The sequence below is a fragment of the Hypanus sabinus genome, chromosome 19 (assembly GCF_030144855.1).
Source record: "Hypanus sabinus isolate sHypSab1 chromosome 19, sHypSab1.hap1, whole genome shotgun sequence".
NCBI lineage: Eukaryota > Metazoa > Chordata > Chondrichthyes > Myliobatiformes > Dasyatidae > Hypanus > Hypanus sabinus.
This window is the reverse complement of record NC_082724.1, coordinates 52613757-52632381: the sequence shown is the minus strand read 5'-3', so window position 1 is coordinate 52632381 and position 18625 is coordinate 52613757. Positions and strand designations below refer to the sequence as shown.

Here is an 18625-nt window from a genome sequence, read left to right as displayed (position 1 = left end):
ATTGGACAAACTCTGTCCCATTGAGTCCTCTTACAGTATGGGTCCCAGTCAATATGTCGAAAGGTATGATCACCTAATATAACAACTTTATGTTTCTTTCAACAGTCCGCAATCTCTCTACAAATATCTTTCTCCAAATCCCCCAGACTGTTGGGTGTTCTGTAATATAGCCCTATCAACATGGTCATACCTTTCTTACTTTACTGTAACTATCAATCTACTCTCTGTCATTGACATTGAGACAGAAGATGCACTAGCTGTGCTATAAAGTCATTCTCTCTTCCCAAAACCTTGTTCGAAATTCCTCAAAACCCCTCAGCTCAAACTCATCATTACCATGTTGATAGAAACGTAGACAAAGCAGATGATTCTAGAGGTGAGGTGAAAGTGACTATCCTTCATATCAAGGCAGTATTTGAATCACAGGGGCAGAAATCAAGGATAAAGGATCGAAGTTCAACTTTATTTGTTATATACATTTAAACATATTAGGAATTTACTTGGTGTGGTGGCATGACATGCAACAAAGCAACATTTAATAATTATAAAAAATAAGGAATTATATAAAGTTGTAAGTATGGATATAGAGTAAAATGTGCATAAATAGACAAATATCAGCACACATTTGCAATGTAGACTGCATTATAAAACGTGATTGTGTTTACAGTGCAGAGCAGCGACTGAGGAAGGAGGTGGAGTTGTAACTAGAATGGCTGATCAGATTAACTGCCTGGGGAAAGAAATTTTTAAGATGGCGACAAGTATTTATTTCTGTTTCAATAGCTCTACAGCGCTTTCCAGATGGGAGTTTTTGGAAAAGGCAGTTTGCCAGGCAGGAAGTGCCCTCAATGATATTTTCCTGCCTGCTTCTTTGTCCCAGGCACATACTAGTCCTGCAGTGATGATCAACTGAAGCCAAGGGCCTTTTGTGGCTGGCCTGACAGTTTGCTGTAGTTTTTATATATTGTGAAAGGATGCTGAACTGTGATGCTGATGTGAGATGGCAGTGTGTTCTTGGAAAGATGGAATTTTATCACCTGCCACAAAGCGTACATCCTTTGCTGAGCCTTTTTGTTCATGAAAATGTGGTTCTCCCACATGAGGTCCAGCAAAATAGTGATACCCAGGAACCTGAATGTTGGAACAGTCCTAAATGCAGAGTTGTTAATGGTGAATGGATAGAGAGGAGACACATTTCTTCTGAAGTCGATATACTTTTCTGTGGTTTTGAGGGCTTCCCACAACCTGATCATCTTTTCCCAGATTCTACCCACATTGAGCAATTTACAGCAGCCAATCAACCTAACAACCTTCACATCATTGGGATATGGGAAAAACAAACAGAATGCCTAGAGGAAACCAATGCAGTTAGAATCAGAATCAGATTTAATGTCGCTGGCACACGTCATGTTTTGCTGCAGCAGTACATTGCAATGTGTAATAATTAAAAACTGTAATTTACAGTAATAAGTATATATTTTATATATATACACACACCACACACATAAAAATTAGATTAAATAAGGGTGCGAAAAGAGAAGAACAAAAAGTAGCGAGGTAGTTCATGGATTCACTGTCCATTCATAAATCTGATGGCAGAGGGGAAGAGGCTGCTCCTGAATTGTTGGGCCTCTGACTTCTGGTTCCTGCACCTCCTCCCTGAGGGGAGCAATGAGAAGAGGGCATGTCCTGAGTGATGTGGCATGTCTTTAATGATAGATACCCCATTTTTGAGGCATTGTGCTGGATGTTGGGAAGGCTAGTGCTGTGGTGGAGCTGAATGAGTTTAAACTTTCTGCAGCTTACTTCAATCCCGTGCAGTGACCCCCCCCTCCCCCCACCCCCCACCATACTGGATGGAGATGCAGGCAGTTAGAATGCTCTCCACAATGCATCTGTAGAAATTTGTGAGTGTCTTTGGTGACATATCAAATCTCCTCAAACATCTAATGAAATATGGCCGCTATTGTGCTTTCTTTGTAACTGCATCACTATATTGAGCCCAGTATAGATCCTCAAAGTTATTGACACCCAGGAACTTGAAATTGCTCACCCTTTCCAGTTCTGATCTCTCAATGAACACTGGTGTGTGTTCTCTCGTCTAACCCTTTCTGAATAGCTGGCCGATGGTGTAGTGGCACTTGCACTGGATCTCAAAACGAGTGGTCTTGGTTTCAAATCTGGCCAGCTCCTTGCTTGTTTTCCATCTATGCAGGGTTGAGCATTGAGCTACCAAGTCAACCTCATAAAAACAGACAAATGCTGAAGAAATGGCAAAGTTGCCACCCGATGTGCCGCAAGGCGTGGAGAGGGTCAATTCTGAGATCCACAAGTGATTCTTTGGTCTTAGGGTCAAGGTTTTGCTGCAACACCACTCAAGCAGCTGATCTATCTCGCTCCTGTATGTTTTCTTGTTATCATCCGAAATTCTAGTTGTGTCATCAGCAAATTTATAGATTACATTTGAGCTGTGCCTAGCCACACAGTCATGGGTGTTGAGAGAGTAGGGCGGTGGGCTAAGCACACATCCCCAAGGTCACCATTGTTGACTGTTAGTGAAGTTGAGAGGTTTTTCCAATCTGCACAGACCGTGGCCTTCTGTTGAAGAGGTCGAAGATCCAGTTGCAGATGGAGGTACAGAGGTCCAGGTTTTTGAACCTTTTTTTGATCAGGCCTGCAGGAATGATTGTATTAAACACTAAGCTGTAGTCAATAAGCAGTAGCCTGACATAAGTATTAGTATTGTCCAGGTGATCCAAGACCGCGTGAAGAGCCAATGAGATCGCACTCACTGTAGACCTATTGTGACGAAAGGCAAATTGCAGGGAACATGTAATCTTCACATAGGCTGCAGCTTAGGCGAGAATTGAACTTGGGTCTCTGTCACCACGAGACAGCAGCTCTATCAGTTTTGCCACTAATCACCTTCAAATCAAGATGGTGGTGATTGGTGGAGATCTGTCTTCACCAGCCCCAGGACATCACTGTAGTTCTTTCTCAGGATAGTGACCTCGACCAAAACATCTTAAGCTGCTTCATCCATAACCTTCTTTCCATCATAAGGTCAGACCTGGTGCTATTTACTTCATGGGGCAAGACCAGGACAACGTTCAGCCCTGAACTGCTGATCGGAAAATTGTATGCAGGCCACAGCAAATGCCATATCCAGCATGAGAAAGCCTACCTGCGTCTGATCACCTTGACTTAAATGATGCTTGAAAAGATGCTGGAAAACGAAGCAACAAACACAAAATGCTGATTGAATGTACATGCCTTAACCACTTCCCTGTCAACACCCTATGCCCACACCCATTGTGGAAAAACTTCTGCTTCAGGTCCTTTTGAAATGTTTCCCCTTGCACCTTAAATCTATGTTCTTGAGTTTTACTTCAATGAGGAAACTTAGAAAGACTGCCTTGGTACTCTGCAGTGTTCTGATATTTTGGTTCTTTTGATTGTCCAATCTGAACTGTCATAGTGACATACCCTGGGGTACTTTAAAAAAAAATCACAGTTCCCTGCTTGACTGCCAATGTCTTTGGCTCAATGTGGAGAGGCTGGCAGTAAGGGTTGGTGGTTAAGGTTTAAAAAGAATACCGCCATATCCAGCGGGCAGCGGAGTGAGGGGCAGCAGAGTGGTAGGGCTTTGGCTCAATGGGCTTAGGCAGTAACGGGACGAGGCGAGATAGGTTTACTTGTGTTATTTGTGGAAAGGAGGAAGTATGGGCGTGAGGCTGGTGTTCTGTGCCCGGTGTTAGATGTGGGAGGTCCTGGAGTCTCCCAGCCTCCCGGACGGCCATATCTGCACCAGGTGTGTCAAGCTTCAGCTCCTGAGGGACTGAGTTAGGGAACTGGAGATGTAGCTCAATGACCTTCGCCTAGTCAGGAAGAGCAAGGAGGTGATAGAGTGTAGTTATAGGCAGGTAGAGTCACACCAGGGCCACAAGAGACAGACAAGTGGGTCGCAGTCAGGAGAAGGAAGGGGAAGAGTCTGGTACTAGAGAGTACCCCTGTGGCTGCACCTCTTGACAATAAGCACTCCTGTTTGAATATTGTTGGGGGGGAACGGCCTACCTGGGGGATGCAACAGTGGTCATGCCTCTGGCACAGAGTCTGGCCCTGTGGCTCAGAAGGGTAGGGAAGAGGAAGGCAGCACTGATAGGGGACTCTATAGTTAGGGGGTCAGACAGGTGATTCTGTGGACGCAGGAAAGAAACTCGGATGGTAGTTTGCCTCCCAGGGTCTGGTATGTTTCAGATCATATCCAAAATATCCTGCAGTGGGATGGAGAACAGCCAGAGGTCGTGGTACATATTGGTACCAATGACATAGGTAGGAAAAGGGAAGAGATCCTGATAAATGACCGCAGAGAGTCAGGAAGGAAGTTGAGAAGCAAGATCGCAAAGGTAATAATCTCTGGTTTACTGCCTGTGCCACGCGATAGTGAGAATTGGAATAGAATGAGGTGAAGGATAAATGCGTGGCTGAGGGATTGGAGCAGGGGGCAGGGATTCAGATTTCTGGTTCATTGGAAACTCTTTTGGGGCAGCTGTGACCTGCACAAAAAGGATGGGTTGCACTGAAATCCTGGGGGATCAATATCCTGGTGGGGAGGTTTGCTAAGGCTACTGGGGAGAATTTAAACTAGAATTGTTGGGGGATGGGAACCGAACTGAAGAGACTGGGGAAGAGGAGGTTGGCTCACAAATAGAGAAAGCTTGGAGACAGTGCGAGAGAGAGGATAGGCAGGTGATAGAGAAGGGACACAATCAGACGAAGGTTTGAGGTGTGTCTATTTTAATGCAAGGAGTGTTGTGAACAAAGTGTATAAGCTTAGAGCGTGGATCAGTACTTGGAGATATGATGTGGTGGCCATTACAGAGACTTGGATGAAATTTACCTTTTAAATTAGTTAATGATTTTTTTATTTATTTAGGGATCAAAATCACAAAAAACCATAAAGATTTATTTAGATTTAATTTTTTACCCTTAATTGATCAGATTAAAGGTTTGTTTACTAAGTGGTCACCATTATCTTTATCTCTAATAGGTAGGATTAATGCTATTAAGATGGTTATTTTACCTAAGTTTTTATATATTTTTCAAGCGATACCAATTTTTATTCTGAAATCTTTTTTTACTAATGTTGATTCAAAAATTTCCTCATATATATGGCAGAATAAAAATCCCAGGTTAGGTAAAATATATTTACAGAAGACAAAGAAGGAAGGCGGGTTAGCATTACCGAATTTCAGATTTTATTACTGGGCAGTTAATATTAGATACTTGTTATGCTGGTTGAAAGATTGGGGTGGATCTTTCGGCCCTCGTTGGGTGAGTTTAGAAATTAAATCTGTATCAGTTTATGCTCTGGGTTCTATTTTAGGAACTTCTCTCCCTTTTGCTCTTTCTAAATTGCCGAAACGAATTGACAACCCGATAGTTAAACATACTTTATGTATATGGTTTCAATTTCGGAGATTTTTTGGGTTGACTCAATTCGTTTTAAATAGTGCTATTGTATCTAATTGTTTTTTCCACCCTTCTATTATAGATCAAGCTTATTCGGCTTGGAAAACTAAGGGATTACTAAGCTTTTCTGATTTATTTTTGGACAATTGTTTCATGTCTTTTGAGCAATTATCCAACAAATATAACTTGCCTAGATTTCATTTTTTTAGATATTTACAGATTAGACATTTTTTAAGTTCTGTACTCCCTACGTTTCCAAATTTTGTGCCTTCAGATAGTTTGGAGAGTTTATTTGAATTAGACCCTTTTCAAAAAGGGCTTATTTCAAAACTTTATAATATAATTATGAAGATATGTTCAGAGCCCCTTTATAAGACCAAAAAGGATTGGGAAAGGGAGCTTAACCTTATTATTTCTAGTGAGAATTGGGATAGAATTCTTCAATTAGTTAATACATCATCGATATGTGCCAAACATTCATTAATACAATTTAAGGTCGTACATAGGGCCCATATGTCCAAGGATAAATTAGCTCATTTTTACTCTCATATTAATCCTATTTGTGATAGATGTCAATCTGAAATTGCGTCTTTAACTCATATGTTTTGGTCTTGTTCATTTTTGGAGAAATATTGGAAAGATATTTTTGATATTATTTCTGCGGTTTTGAATATTGATTTACAACCTCATCCTATTACCGCAATTTTTGGTTTACCAATGTTAGACTTACTGCATTTATCTTCTTCTGCCCGTTGAATGATTGCATTTCTAACTCTGATCGCTAGAAGATCTATATTGTTGAATTGGAAGGAAATTAATCCTCCCACTGTATTTAATTGGTTCTCTCAAACTATGTTATGTTTAAATTTAGAAAAAATTAGAAGTGGTGTTTTTGAGACTTCTATTAAATTTGAAAAGTTATGGAGACCATTTATTCAACATTTTCATATGATGTAATATGACCCTGTTCCAAGTTCATTTGATTTCCCAGCTTTTAGCTTAGGTATGTTGAGAGGACCGGAAGTGACGGCATTGATCAATTTTTAATCTTGTGAGATATTATAAACAGCCCCCCTTTTTTTTCTTTCTTTTTTTTCTTCTTTTTTTTGCTTCTTTTTTCTTCTTTATTAGTTATTAGTTATTAGATTAGTAGATTAGCTAATTTTGCATTATATATATTTTTTTTCTTTCTTTTTTCTGTGTTTTTTATATCATATATTATGAAATATTTAGACTTACCATGTTCATACATATATTGTATGATTTATGTCTTGGTAAACTCATTTATATTGTAACTATTATTTATGTTTTTTTCATCTGTAATGGAATTTGTATGTTTGTAATTTCTTTATCAATATATCATTTGTATTCTGTCCATATTATTAATAATAATAAAAAGATTTAGAAAGAAAGAAAAAGAGACTTGGATGGCTCAGGGACAGGAATGGTTACTTCAAGTGCTGGGTTTTAGATGTTTCAGAATGGACAGGGATGGAGGCAAAAGAGGTGGGGGCATGGCACTGTTGATCAGAGATAGTGTCACAGCTGCAGAAAAGACGGACATCATGGAGGGATTGTCTACAGAGTCTCTGTGGGTGGAGGTTAGGAACAGGAAGGGGTCAATAACTTTACTGGGTGTTTTTTATAGGCTGCCCAATAGTAACAGGGATATCGAGGAGCAGATAGGGAAACAGATCCTGGAAAGGCGTAATAATAACAGAGTTGTCGTGATGGGAGATCTAATTTCCCAAATATCAATTGGCATCTCGCTAGAGCAAAGGGTTTAGATGGGGTGGAGTTTGTTAGGTGTGTTCAGGAAGGTTTCTTGACACAATATGCAGATAAGCCTACAAGAGGAGAGGCTGTACTTGATTTGGTATTGAGAAATGAACCTGGTCAGGAGTCAAATCTCTCAGCGGGAGAGCATTTTGGAGATAGTGATCATAATTCTATCTCCTTTACACTAGCATTGGAGAGAGATAGGAACAGACAAGTTAGAAAAGCATTTAATTGGAGTAAGGGAATTATGAAGCTATCAGGCAGGAAATTGGAAGCTTAAATTGGAAACAGATGTTCTCAGGGAAAAGTACAAAAGAAATGTGGCAAATGTTCAGGGGATATTTGTGTGGAGTTCTGCATAGGTACATTCCAATGAGACAGGAAAGTTATGGTATGGCACGGGAACTGTGGTGTACACAGGCTGTAATAAATCTAGTCAAAGAGAAAAGAAAAGCTTACAAATGGTTCAGAGAGCTAGGTAATGTTAAGAGATCTAGAAGATTATAAGGCTAAAAGGAAGGAGCTTAAGAAGGAAATTAGGAGAGCCAGAAGGGGCCATGAGAAGGCCTTGGCAGGCAAGATTAAGGAAAACCCCAAGGGCAGTCTACAAGTGTGTGAAGAACAAGAGGATAAGACATGAAAGAATAGGACCTATCAACTGTGACAGTGGGAAAGTGTGTATGGAACTGGAGGAAATAGCACAGGTACATATTGAATACTTTACTACAGTATTCACTATGGAAAAGGATCTTAGTGATTGTAGTGATGACTTGCAGCAGACTGAAAAACTTGAGCATGTAGATATTAAGAAAGAGGATGTGCTGGAGCTTTTGGAAAGCATCAAGTTGAGTAAATCGGTGGGACCAAATGAGATGTACCCCAGGCTACTGTGGGAGGTGAAGGAGGGGATTGCTGAGCCTCTGGCGATGCTCTTTGCATCATCAATGGGGACGGGAGAGGTTCCAGAGGATTGGAAGGTTGCAGATGTTGTTCCTTTATTCAAGAAAGGGAGTAGAGATAAACCTGGAAATTATAGACCAGTGAGTCTTACCTCAGTGCTTGGTAAGTTGATGGAGAAGATCCTGAGAGGCAAGATTTATGAACATTTAGAAAAGTATAATATGATTAGGAATAGTCAGCATGGCTTTGTCAAGGGCAGGTCATGCCTTATGAGCCTGACTGAATTTTTTGAGGATGTGACTAAACACATTGATGAAGGTAGAGCAGTAGGTGTAGTGTATATGGATTTCAGCAAGGCATTTGATAAGGTACCACATGCAAGGCTTATTGAAAAAGTAAGGAGGCATGGGATCCAAGGGGACATTGCTTTGTGGATCCAGAACTGGCTTGCCCACAGAAGGCAAAGAGTGGTTGTAGACAGGTCATATTCTGCACTGAGGTTGGTCACCAGCGGTGTGCCTCAGGGATCTGTTCTGGGACCCTTACTCTTCGTGATTTTTATAAATGACCTGGATGAGGAAGTGGAGAAATGGGATAGTTATTTTGCTGATGACAAAAAGGTTGGAGGTGTTGTGGATAGTGTGGAGGAATGTCAGAGGTTACAGCGGGACATTGATAGGATGCAAAACTGGGCTGAGAAGTGGCAGATGGAGTTCAACCCAGGTAAGTGTGAAGTGGTTCATTTTGGTAGGTCAAATATGATAGCAGAATATAGTATTAATGGTAACACTCTTGGCAGCATGCAGGAGGATCAGAGGGATCTTGGGGTCTGAGTCCATTCAATGAGGCAGTTGCAACAATGTCTGGTCTGGTTAAACTTAATTTCTTTTTGTTGACCCTCACCAAGTGTCTAATTACTTTATGATCTCAAGTTCACTGAGTGTCCCAGTGGCCCACACACTTTTTCTAATCTCACTTCCACAATACACAAGCCAACAATTCTACACAATCTCAGACAATGATAAGGTCTGGGTGGTCTGTAAATACTTGGAGGAAGATCTGCCAGTGTCCAGCAATGGGCCACACTAACTGTGCAACCAGGATGGAGCGCTGATCACCAGTGAGTGTTTGAACCCCTTACCCAACTCACACGTGCCCAGCTAGGTAGAGCCATGTAGCAGTTCATTGTCAGATTCGGAAACAGCTATTCTTGTAGCAACCTGCACAATCCTAACGCTAACTCAGGACACTACAGAACACCTCTTACACCATCATGAACTTATCTCTTATTGTATCTTTCTTTTTGCATGAGGGTTCTTGACTTTGCATGCCTTGTTTTTCTCTCTTTCTTCATTGGCTTCTATAATAAAATACTCTGTGCGGTGCCTGAACATGTGTGCCTGCAGCCAAGTTTCACATTGCACCTGTACCTCACCACACATATAAATAATAAAAACATAATTTTTATCATTTATCCTGTCGATAACACACCACTTATAAATAATGACAAGCAAGAGAAAATCTGCAGATGCTGGAAATCTGAGCAACACACAGAAAATGCTGGAGGAACACAGCAGGCCAGGCAGCTCTATGGGAAAAAGTACAGTCGGTGTTTCAGGCCAAAATCCTTCGACAGGACCCTTTTGGCTCCCTTGTGATCACATCTGCATACGAGTGTATGTCCGTTTATGATAGCCATCTCTAGTCCTTCACTTATATTTATCCATCTCATTTGGATCCAAGAATCAGCCAATCCGCTCTCACTATTGCCATTGTTTTGTTCTTGTCCTCGTGTTTACTTCATGCTCATAATTCAAGTTAAGCAGCATGCCAAGCTGGAGTCGAAGAAACGGCAGCTTGATATGTTAAGGGTCTGGAAATTATTATAGATGTTTTTGTTGCCTTGCAACGAAGCTGATGGTGACTAGAGATTGTTGAGATGAAGCAAGCTGCCTTATTGCCATACTTCAGAGAAGGTTTGGACAGATGACAAAATGTCCATGATTAAACCATAAAGTACAGAAAGGGACTTACTGATGATAATTAAAACATTCTGTAATGCAACAATTCCAAGAAGGATTACTTCTTTTAGTTTCTCAATTAGCAACAGAAGAGATTTGAGAGAACACCCTTTGCGGAGCCTCACTTTCTTGGCAATTGTTTATAAAGCTATTACTGTTATTTGCAGGGAGTTCCAGTAATAGCGGAAACAGCATCATTATGCCTCCAGGCTTCATTCCACAATCAGTTCCCTTTCCAGACATAATGAATATTCAATTGTTATCTATGGCTACAATGGTATACAGCTCAAATAAAGGCCCTTTGGCCCATCAAGTTGATGTTGACCATCTTGTATCCACTTACACAAATCCCATTTTTAACTCCTGTATCAACTCCTCCTGAATTTCTTGCCCCTGACCTACAATGGGGGGCAATTTAAAGTCTCCAATTAATCTCCTGACTAGCATGCATTGGGCATGAGGGTAGAAATCATAGCATCTATGGGAAACCCATGTGGCCACAGGGAGAACATGTGAACTCCACATAGGCAGCACCCAAGATCAGGATTAAACTTGTATTACTGGAGCTGTGTGGCAGCCAAGCTATCTAGTGCATAAGGGCTGAATACAATCACTAATCAAAGCATGTGGCCCACTCTGTCCTGTCCCACCCGGAAAACAGGGTCTCATATACCAGACAGCTGCTTATAGATTTCAGTTCCGCATTCTACATCATCATACCCCAGAAACTGGTGAGGAAACTGTCCTCGCTGGATCTCAGCACCTTCCTCTGCAATTGGATACTAGATCTTTTAACAGTAAGGCCACAGTCAGTCTGTACGGACAGCAACATCTCTCAAATCATTACGCTGAGCAGTAGCGCTCCCCAAGGCTGTGTGCTCAGCCCGCTGCTGTTCACACTGCTGACGCACGACTGTGTCGCAGGATTCAGCTCAAACCGTGTCATCAAGTTCACGGATGACACAGCAGTGGTTGGCTTACAAAGAACGATGACGAGATGGAGATTAGAGAGGAGTGAAGGGGCTGGTGGATTGGTGTGAGAAGAACAAACTAAGCCTGAACATAGAGAAGATGAAGGAAATCACTGTGGACTTCAAGTAGGTGCAGATGAACAATCCCCCTCTGCAAATACTTTCATGGCTCCTCCGTAGAGTTAAGTGGACAAAGTTCCTGGGTTTCACATCACAGATGACTGCCCTTAATAGCACCTCCCTGAATAAGTGCCTCCCCTTCCTAAGAAGATTGAGGCAAGCAAGGCTCCCCCTCACCACCATCTTAACTGTATTTTATAGGAACACCATTGTGAGAGTCCTGGCAAGTTGCAGCTCCATCTGGTATGGGAGCAGTTGAGCTTCAGACCAGAAGTCCCTACAAAGGACTGCGAGGACATTTGAGAAGATCATCGGGGTCTCCATACCATCCATCGGGGACATTTATCAGGAGCGCTGGATACACAGGGCCCTTAGTATTATTAAGGATCCCACCCATCCATCCAGCATCCTCTTTGACTTTCTACCATCAGGCAGGAGACTACGATGCATGAAGACAAGAACAGTCAGGATGAGAAACAGTTTCTTCCCCCAGGCCATTCGGCATCTGAACTCTCTTCTGCATCGCATTCGAAGTGTCACTGGTTAATCTGTTCCATAACTGACAATATTTAATATTAGTGCACTCTAGTTAGTTGTTCATGTGTGATTCATCTGTAAATGTTATCCTTATCTTCATAAGCTATTGTGTGTTATGTGTACTACTGTGCTTTACATCCTGTTTCAGAGAAACAATGTCTCATTTCTATATACATTATGTGGTTATACACGTTATATACATGTATGTAGTTAAATAACAATAAACTTGACTTGACTTGATATTGTCAGAAACATAGAAAGCAAGAAAAGAGGACCATTTGGCCCTTCAACCAGAATGCATTATTCAAAAAATAATGGATGATTACCAAATGAGTTGTCAATAAATCTTGCATCCAATTCAGTACACCTTTGGTAAGTTCAGTTTAAGCAAATACACATAACAAATACAAAACTAAGAAAATAGAATGTAAAAGCTAAAATGTTTCTTTTGTCCCTCTTTCTATTGCTTTTCATCAAAACTGGGGAATGTTAGTGATAACTAAGTTTAAGATGCAAGAAAATGTGCCGGTGCCTTGTATAGCTTATATTTTGTGTTGTCTGCACCTGTGTGCTTGTGACGCTGTTGCAACGAAGCCGTTCCTTGTACCTATGCCAGCTACACCTCCAACCTTGACTAGAGGTGGGGATAGAATGGAGGGAAGGTAGGAAAGGGCAAATGACAGAAGAGCTGATTGTGCGGGGAGAAAGAAGAGACTGTGCACAAAGTCACAGAGGACAACGCCCCCCCCCCCCCAGTCACGAAGTGTTACTCAGAATCTGAAGCTCAGTCAGGTTTATCATCACTAACAAATGTCATGACATTTTTTGTTTTACGACAGCAGTTCAGTGAAATACATAAAATGTACTACAAATTATAATAAGAAACATATATAAAATAGTAAATAAGTAGTGGAAAAAAGGCAGTGCAAAGATAGTGAGGTGGTGTTCATTGTCTGTTGGGAGCAGATGGCGGAGGGGAAGAAGCTGTTCCTAAAATGTTGAGTGTGTGGCTTCAGGATCCTGTACCTCCTCTCTGATGGGAGTAATGATGTGTCCTGCGTGGTGGGGGTGCTTAAAGTTTGATGCCTCCTTTTTGAGATGTTCCTGGGTGGGGAGGGTTGGGTTTCTGGCCGAGATTATATATCCTTTCCGATTCAGATTCTGCTCAAGGACAAACTCACTCTCATTGTGCAGGGAATAAGAGGGAATTATTTACCTAACGGCAGATTTTAAACCTCAGACATTAACTGTTTCTTTTTCCACAGATGATGCCTGACCTGTAGAGCACCGACGTGAGATGCTTTCTCAAGAAGATGGCCTCTATCGTCCCATTGCTCTCTACCCACTGCTATCTTCAGGCAGGACCAGAAACCCGCTGTCGCGCAAGGTTCACGAACAGCTACATTCCTACAGCGGTCAGGTTCTTGAACTGATCTGCACAACATTAACCCTACCCCGGCAATGAAACATCATGGGCCACCTCTTGCATTATCACGGACGTCTCTTGCATAAGTGCCTTGTTTTGCACAGCCACCCTGTGACGCGGTTGAAAGCGAGTTTCTCACTGTACCTGTACATCAGGGTGCAGACTCCACATGTGTCTGGGTTTAAAGTCTCCACAGGGTGCAGACTGTCTCCGCATGGCTTGATTAAAAATCAAAAGGCAAGTTGTCACCTTGAACATGAATGGGTGTGGTTGATCAGACCCAACACCACAGCTCCGACACTCAACGAATTATCGTAAAACTACACAGAAGGGAATAAGTTCAAACTGGCACCACAAGGGACCAACCCGAGGAGTCCCAGTCCCTTCTCCGTTTCCCGGCATTGTCGTTAAAAATGCCCTTTTCCACGGCACCGTAGCCGCTCGTTTGATTATCTTTACACAGGAATGTAGCCAGCATCCAATTCACCTACCACTTTGCATGCCTCCGCCCTCAGGGCACAATATATATATAAAATATTAAATAAGTAGTGGAAAAAAGGCCGACAGTATGCTGACAGCTCCGGAGGTCAGGGTCGAAATTTACACCGAAATATTTCTCCCCGACTTCGAGGTTTACTAAGAGTTTTGGTTTCTTCCCAATAATATGTTCCAGAGTAAGGAGCAAAGAGATTGACTAGTCCTATGCACATTTTCCCCAGACGCATAACAAATTTCGGCAAGCCTGTTCTCGGTTTGGTAGCGGAGAACTTCCCAGGAGTTCCCGTAAGTTCTTAAGCAGGCTCGTCGAGTGATTACACCCGCTTCCCAAACAACGAAATAACATTGCGCTAACTTACATGGCAGTGTTTGACGGGGATCCATAATTTACAGCCCAGTACTTTCTGCTGATCGCTGGTCAACAAGCCTTACAGTCAATAAGATAACTGCCAAACGCTCAGTCGACTTCCTCTTCCAAGAGAGAGAGAGAGAGAGATTGAAACTGGTCACAGCGATTTGAGAGTGTGGTGAACTACATATACCTGTCTGGACTCGCCCCCTGCTGACTGCTCCTGTGGCTCCTCCCACAGACCCCTGTATAAAGGCGATTGGAGACACTGCTCCCCCCTCAGTCTCCAGGATGTCCTGTAGGGATCTCTTGCTGCTGACTGCTCTCTTCCAGCGAATAAAAACCTATATCTCTCCTCATGTTTCCGAGAGTTACTGATGGTGCATCAGAGAGATAGACTCTTACTGGGAAGACATTGTGTACAATGCAACCACACAAAATTCATTAATTAAAAAAAAACAAAATGAAGGCGTTGCCACATCCCAACTCCGGATGCGTACTGAGCCCAGCCCTTTCCTCCCACTCCGTTCCACTCTCTCTCTCGAACCCTCTTCCTCTCCGTAACACTCACCCTCCCCACCCCATTCTGCCTTCACCTTTCTCCACTAACATTCCCTCTCCCCATTCGCTTTTTCATATTCTTTACTGCCCTGCTTCTGGATTCATACTCCCCCCCTTTCTCTCTTTACCCTCCAATCCCACACCCTCTCTCACCTCTCAACCTACCCCCACTTCTCTCTTTAGGCTGCTGCCCCCTCTCCCCCACTCTCTCCTCTGTCCTGCACTCTCTACCTTCCTATCCCACCTCTCTCTCTCCTGCCAAACGCTACATCTGTCACCTCCTCCCTAATCATCATTTAGGGTCCTAAACAGTCCTTTAAGGTGAGACAAGACTTGACCTGCAAATATGTTGGGGTCATCGATGCTGGTGGTATAGCTTCTCTGTACCAGTGGGACCAGGAGTAGATTGAGGAACTTCTTTGTTAAGCATCAGGAAGGATGTCCAGGTGGCTGTCCATTTAAATTCCACTTCTTATCCCCACCATGGTTCTGATATGTTGGTCCACGTCCTCTTCTACTGCCACGATGAAGTCCCTCTCAGGTTGGAGGAGCAACACCTTGTATTCTGCCTGAGTAGCCTCCAACCTGATGGCATTGACATCAGTTTCTCCAACTTCTAGTAATTTCTCCCCCTCCTCTTCACTCCTTTTCCATTTATATTCTGGCTCCCCTCCTCTCCTCACCTGCCTATCACCTTCCTCTGGGGTCCTTCCTCCTCTTTTTCCCATTGTCTACTCTTCTCTCCCATCAAATTACTTTTTCTTTAGTCCTTTAGATTTTTCACCTCCCAGCTTCTTCCTTCATCTTTCTCCCAACCCACCTATCTTCCCTCTCATCTGGCTTCACCTATCACCAGCTAATTTGTAGTCCTTCTCCTTCTCCCACCTTCTTATTCCTATTCTCCCCCTTTGTTTCCAGCCTTAATGAAAGGTCTTCACCCGAAACATTAACTCTTTATTCTTCTCTATAGATGATTTTGTGTGCGTTATTCTGGATTTCCAAAAACTGCAGAATCTCTTGTCTTCATCGATCGCTGTACTCTTATCCCTTCCCTATATGTTCCTCTGTTCCCATCTCTTACAGATATTTAGTTCCATTTGCTGGAGCTGTTGACCATGACTTTGATCTGTGTCATAAGGGGGGGCGTTGAGATGGGACCCAAATGCAGGACGCAGACACTAGGAACAGGGCAGAACAAAACTAAAGGATGGGACAGGTTGCAGTATGTGGTGTTTGTGGCGTTCTTGGAAGTCATGGGGATCTTGGAGGTCATTGAGGCTCGGCTACTTAGCAACGGCAACCGGCCTGCTTACCCGATGGAGGCAAGGGACAGAACCAGCTAGAGTCTTGTGTTCTTGGAGCCAGCATCCTGGCGGGCCACGGGACTCCTGGGCAGGACGTGGGACACAACCTGACGGAGGCGAGGAACGGGAAGGGACAGATTCAACCGCAGGGCAACGGCAACCGGCCTGCTTACCCGATGGAGGCAAGGGACAGAACCAGCTAGAGTCTTGTGTTCTTGGAGCCAGCATCCTGGCGGGCCACGGGACTCCTGGGCAGGACGTGGGACACAACCTGACGGAGGCGAGGAACGGGAAGGGACAGATTCAACCGCAGGGCAACGGCAACTGGGCTGGCTTACCTGACAGAGGCAAGGGACAGGAAGGGGCTCAGTCTGGGATGACCTCGAGGCAGCCAGCAACCTCGGCAGGCTACGGAACAGCAAATCCATAACTCACTTGAAGGAACTCGCCTTCCACCAATGGGTTACTCCAAGCAAAGTCTGCCAGGACAACCCCCCAACTACCCTCAATCCCAGAGCCGCTTATATTTCCAGCCAACAAGATGAGCATCAGGAGCAAATGCTTGAGTCCAAGCCAAAACCAGGGACAGTCAGAGGACCCGGAGTCCGGAGTCTGCGGACCGGACTGTGAACTGGAATGTGGACTTCGGACCGGACCATGACAAACTGGCTCTCTACGTGGGCCCACTGCCTGCTTGGTCAAGACAAGCCTGCTTGGAGAGTGGAGTGATCTGGTTTCTGGACAGGAGATAATGGAAGTTGAACAGCTGTCCATTTGATTTGTAGATTCACTCAGCTCTGGAGAGGGTTACAGTACTTTGGAGGGGAGGTAGCAAGAAAAACTGGGGAGTGTGCTGGAGCAGCAGCATAGCTGTGTCTAACCCTGCTCTACACTTAGAGTAGGTCTGTGATGGATTGGTGAGTTAGATTCAGGGCTATTCTTATCAGAGAACATGAATTCAGACACCTCAGAAACACCTTCTCAGCTCAGCGCTTGCAGGCCAACTATCAAATCCATATCAATCCCTCCTCCCTCTTCTTCCCACGGAAAGCTGAAACACAAGACAATGTGGACCAAAGAGTTCAATCCACTTTGCCCAAGACCCAAGACTCTGCAGTGCTGAGCGAGGGGGGGGGGGGGGGGAGAGAGTGCGCGCGAGAGAGAGGAGAGAGAGAGAGAGAGAGAGAGAGGGGAGAGAGAGAGAGATATATAGAGGATGAACTCTCCTCTCGGAGACAGATCACTCAAAGGGCCCAAAAACACACCACCAAAATGCAGATCTTGGGCTCCAATGGTAGTAGAATCACATTTGAAATAAGAAGGAAAAGAAGTGAAAGTAGTTTCACAAACTGCCTGAAGGATGTTGGCCTTGTTGGTGTTGTTCACTGGCACCATCTTCTTCAGATATTTTGTATTCCTCATTAAGGTCACACCGTAAAATAGGGGATTCCTCACCTTATTTATGCTCTGCACCCTCACCACTAACCAAGCGGCCTGCGGACCCCAGGTTGGGAAACCCTGCCTTAGACCCTTCACTCCAAAAAAAATTAATCTTCTCGATTAGAGCCGAAATGTCTGCAAACATTTTGCCAAACAAACTTCCAAATTAAGCTAACCTATGACAAAAAGGTTGGGGGTGTTGTGGATAGTATGGAGGGCTGTCAGAGGTTACAGCAGGACATTGATAGGATGTAAAACTAGGCTGAGAAGTGGCAGATGGAGTTCAACCCAGTTAAGTGTGAGGTGGTTAATTTTGGTAGGTCAAATATGATGGCAGAATATAGTATTAATGGTAAGACTCTTGGCAGCGTGGTTCTTGGGGTCCGAGTCCATAGGACACTCAAAGCTGGTACACAGGTTGACTCTGTGGTTAAGAAGGCATACAGTGCATTAGCCTTCATCAATCGTGGGACTGAGTTTAAGAGCCGAGAGGTAATGTTCCAGCTGTATAGGACCCTGGTCAGACCCCACTTGGAGAACTGTGCTCAGTTCTGGTCGCCTCACTATGGAAAGGACGTGGAAATCATAGAAAGGGTGCAGAGGAGATTTACAAGGATGTTGCCTGGATTAGGGAGCATGCCTTATTATGAGAATAGGTTGAGTGAACTTGGCCTTTTCTCCTTGGAGCGAAGGAGGATGAGAGGTGACCTGATAGAGGTGTATAAGATGATGAGAGGCATTGATCAGTCAGAGGCTTTTTCTCAGGGCTGAACTGGCTAGCATGCGAGGGCATAGTTTTAAGGTGCTGGGGAGTAGGTACAGAGGAGATGTCAGGGGTAAGTTTTTTATGTAGAGAGTGGTGAGTGCATGGAATGGGCTGCTGGCAGCAGTGGAGTGGAGGCGGAAATAATAGGGTCTCTTAAGAGACTCCTGGATGGGTACATGGAGTTTAGAAAAGTAGAGGGCTATGGGTAAACCTAAGTAGTTCTATGGTAAGGACTTGTTTGGTACAGCTTTGTGAAGGGCCTGTATTATGCCGTAGGTTTTCTATGTATTCAGTTTCTCCTGACAGCTGAAGTGCTCCATCTCAGTGGATGCCATGGTGAATTTCCACAGAATGCTCCCCAGTGTATAACACCCTTCCTCTCCGATGTTGGTAATGAGAGGAGAGCAGTGCTGTGTGGTGGGGATCCTTAATGGTGGGGATGCCGCCTTTTCAAGGCATGGCATTTTAAAGACATCTGCAC

At 43.6% G+C, this 18625-nt stretch overlaps 1 protein-coding gene across 1 annotated transcript in view; it reads right to left on the bottom strand.

Moving 5' to 3' along the window:
- LOC132377924 (protein SSUH2 homolog) overlaps positions 1-14280 on the bottom strand; it is a 64208-nt gene extending 49928 nt beyond the window's left edge. Inside the window, exon 1 of the mRNA XM_059944411.1 lies at positions 14084-14280. Within this exon, the coding sequence (XP_059800394.1) occupies positions 14084-14108 (25 nt within the window). The 5' untranslated portion in view covers positions 14109-14280. The remainder of the gene's footprint in view (positions 1-14083) is intronic.
- Between the last annotated feature and the right edge of the window lie 4345 nt (positions 14281-18625).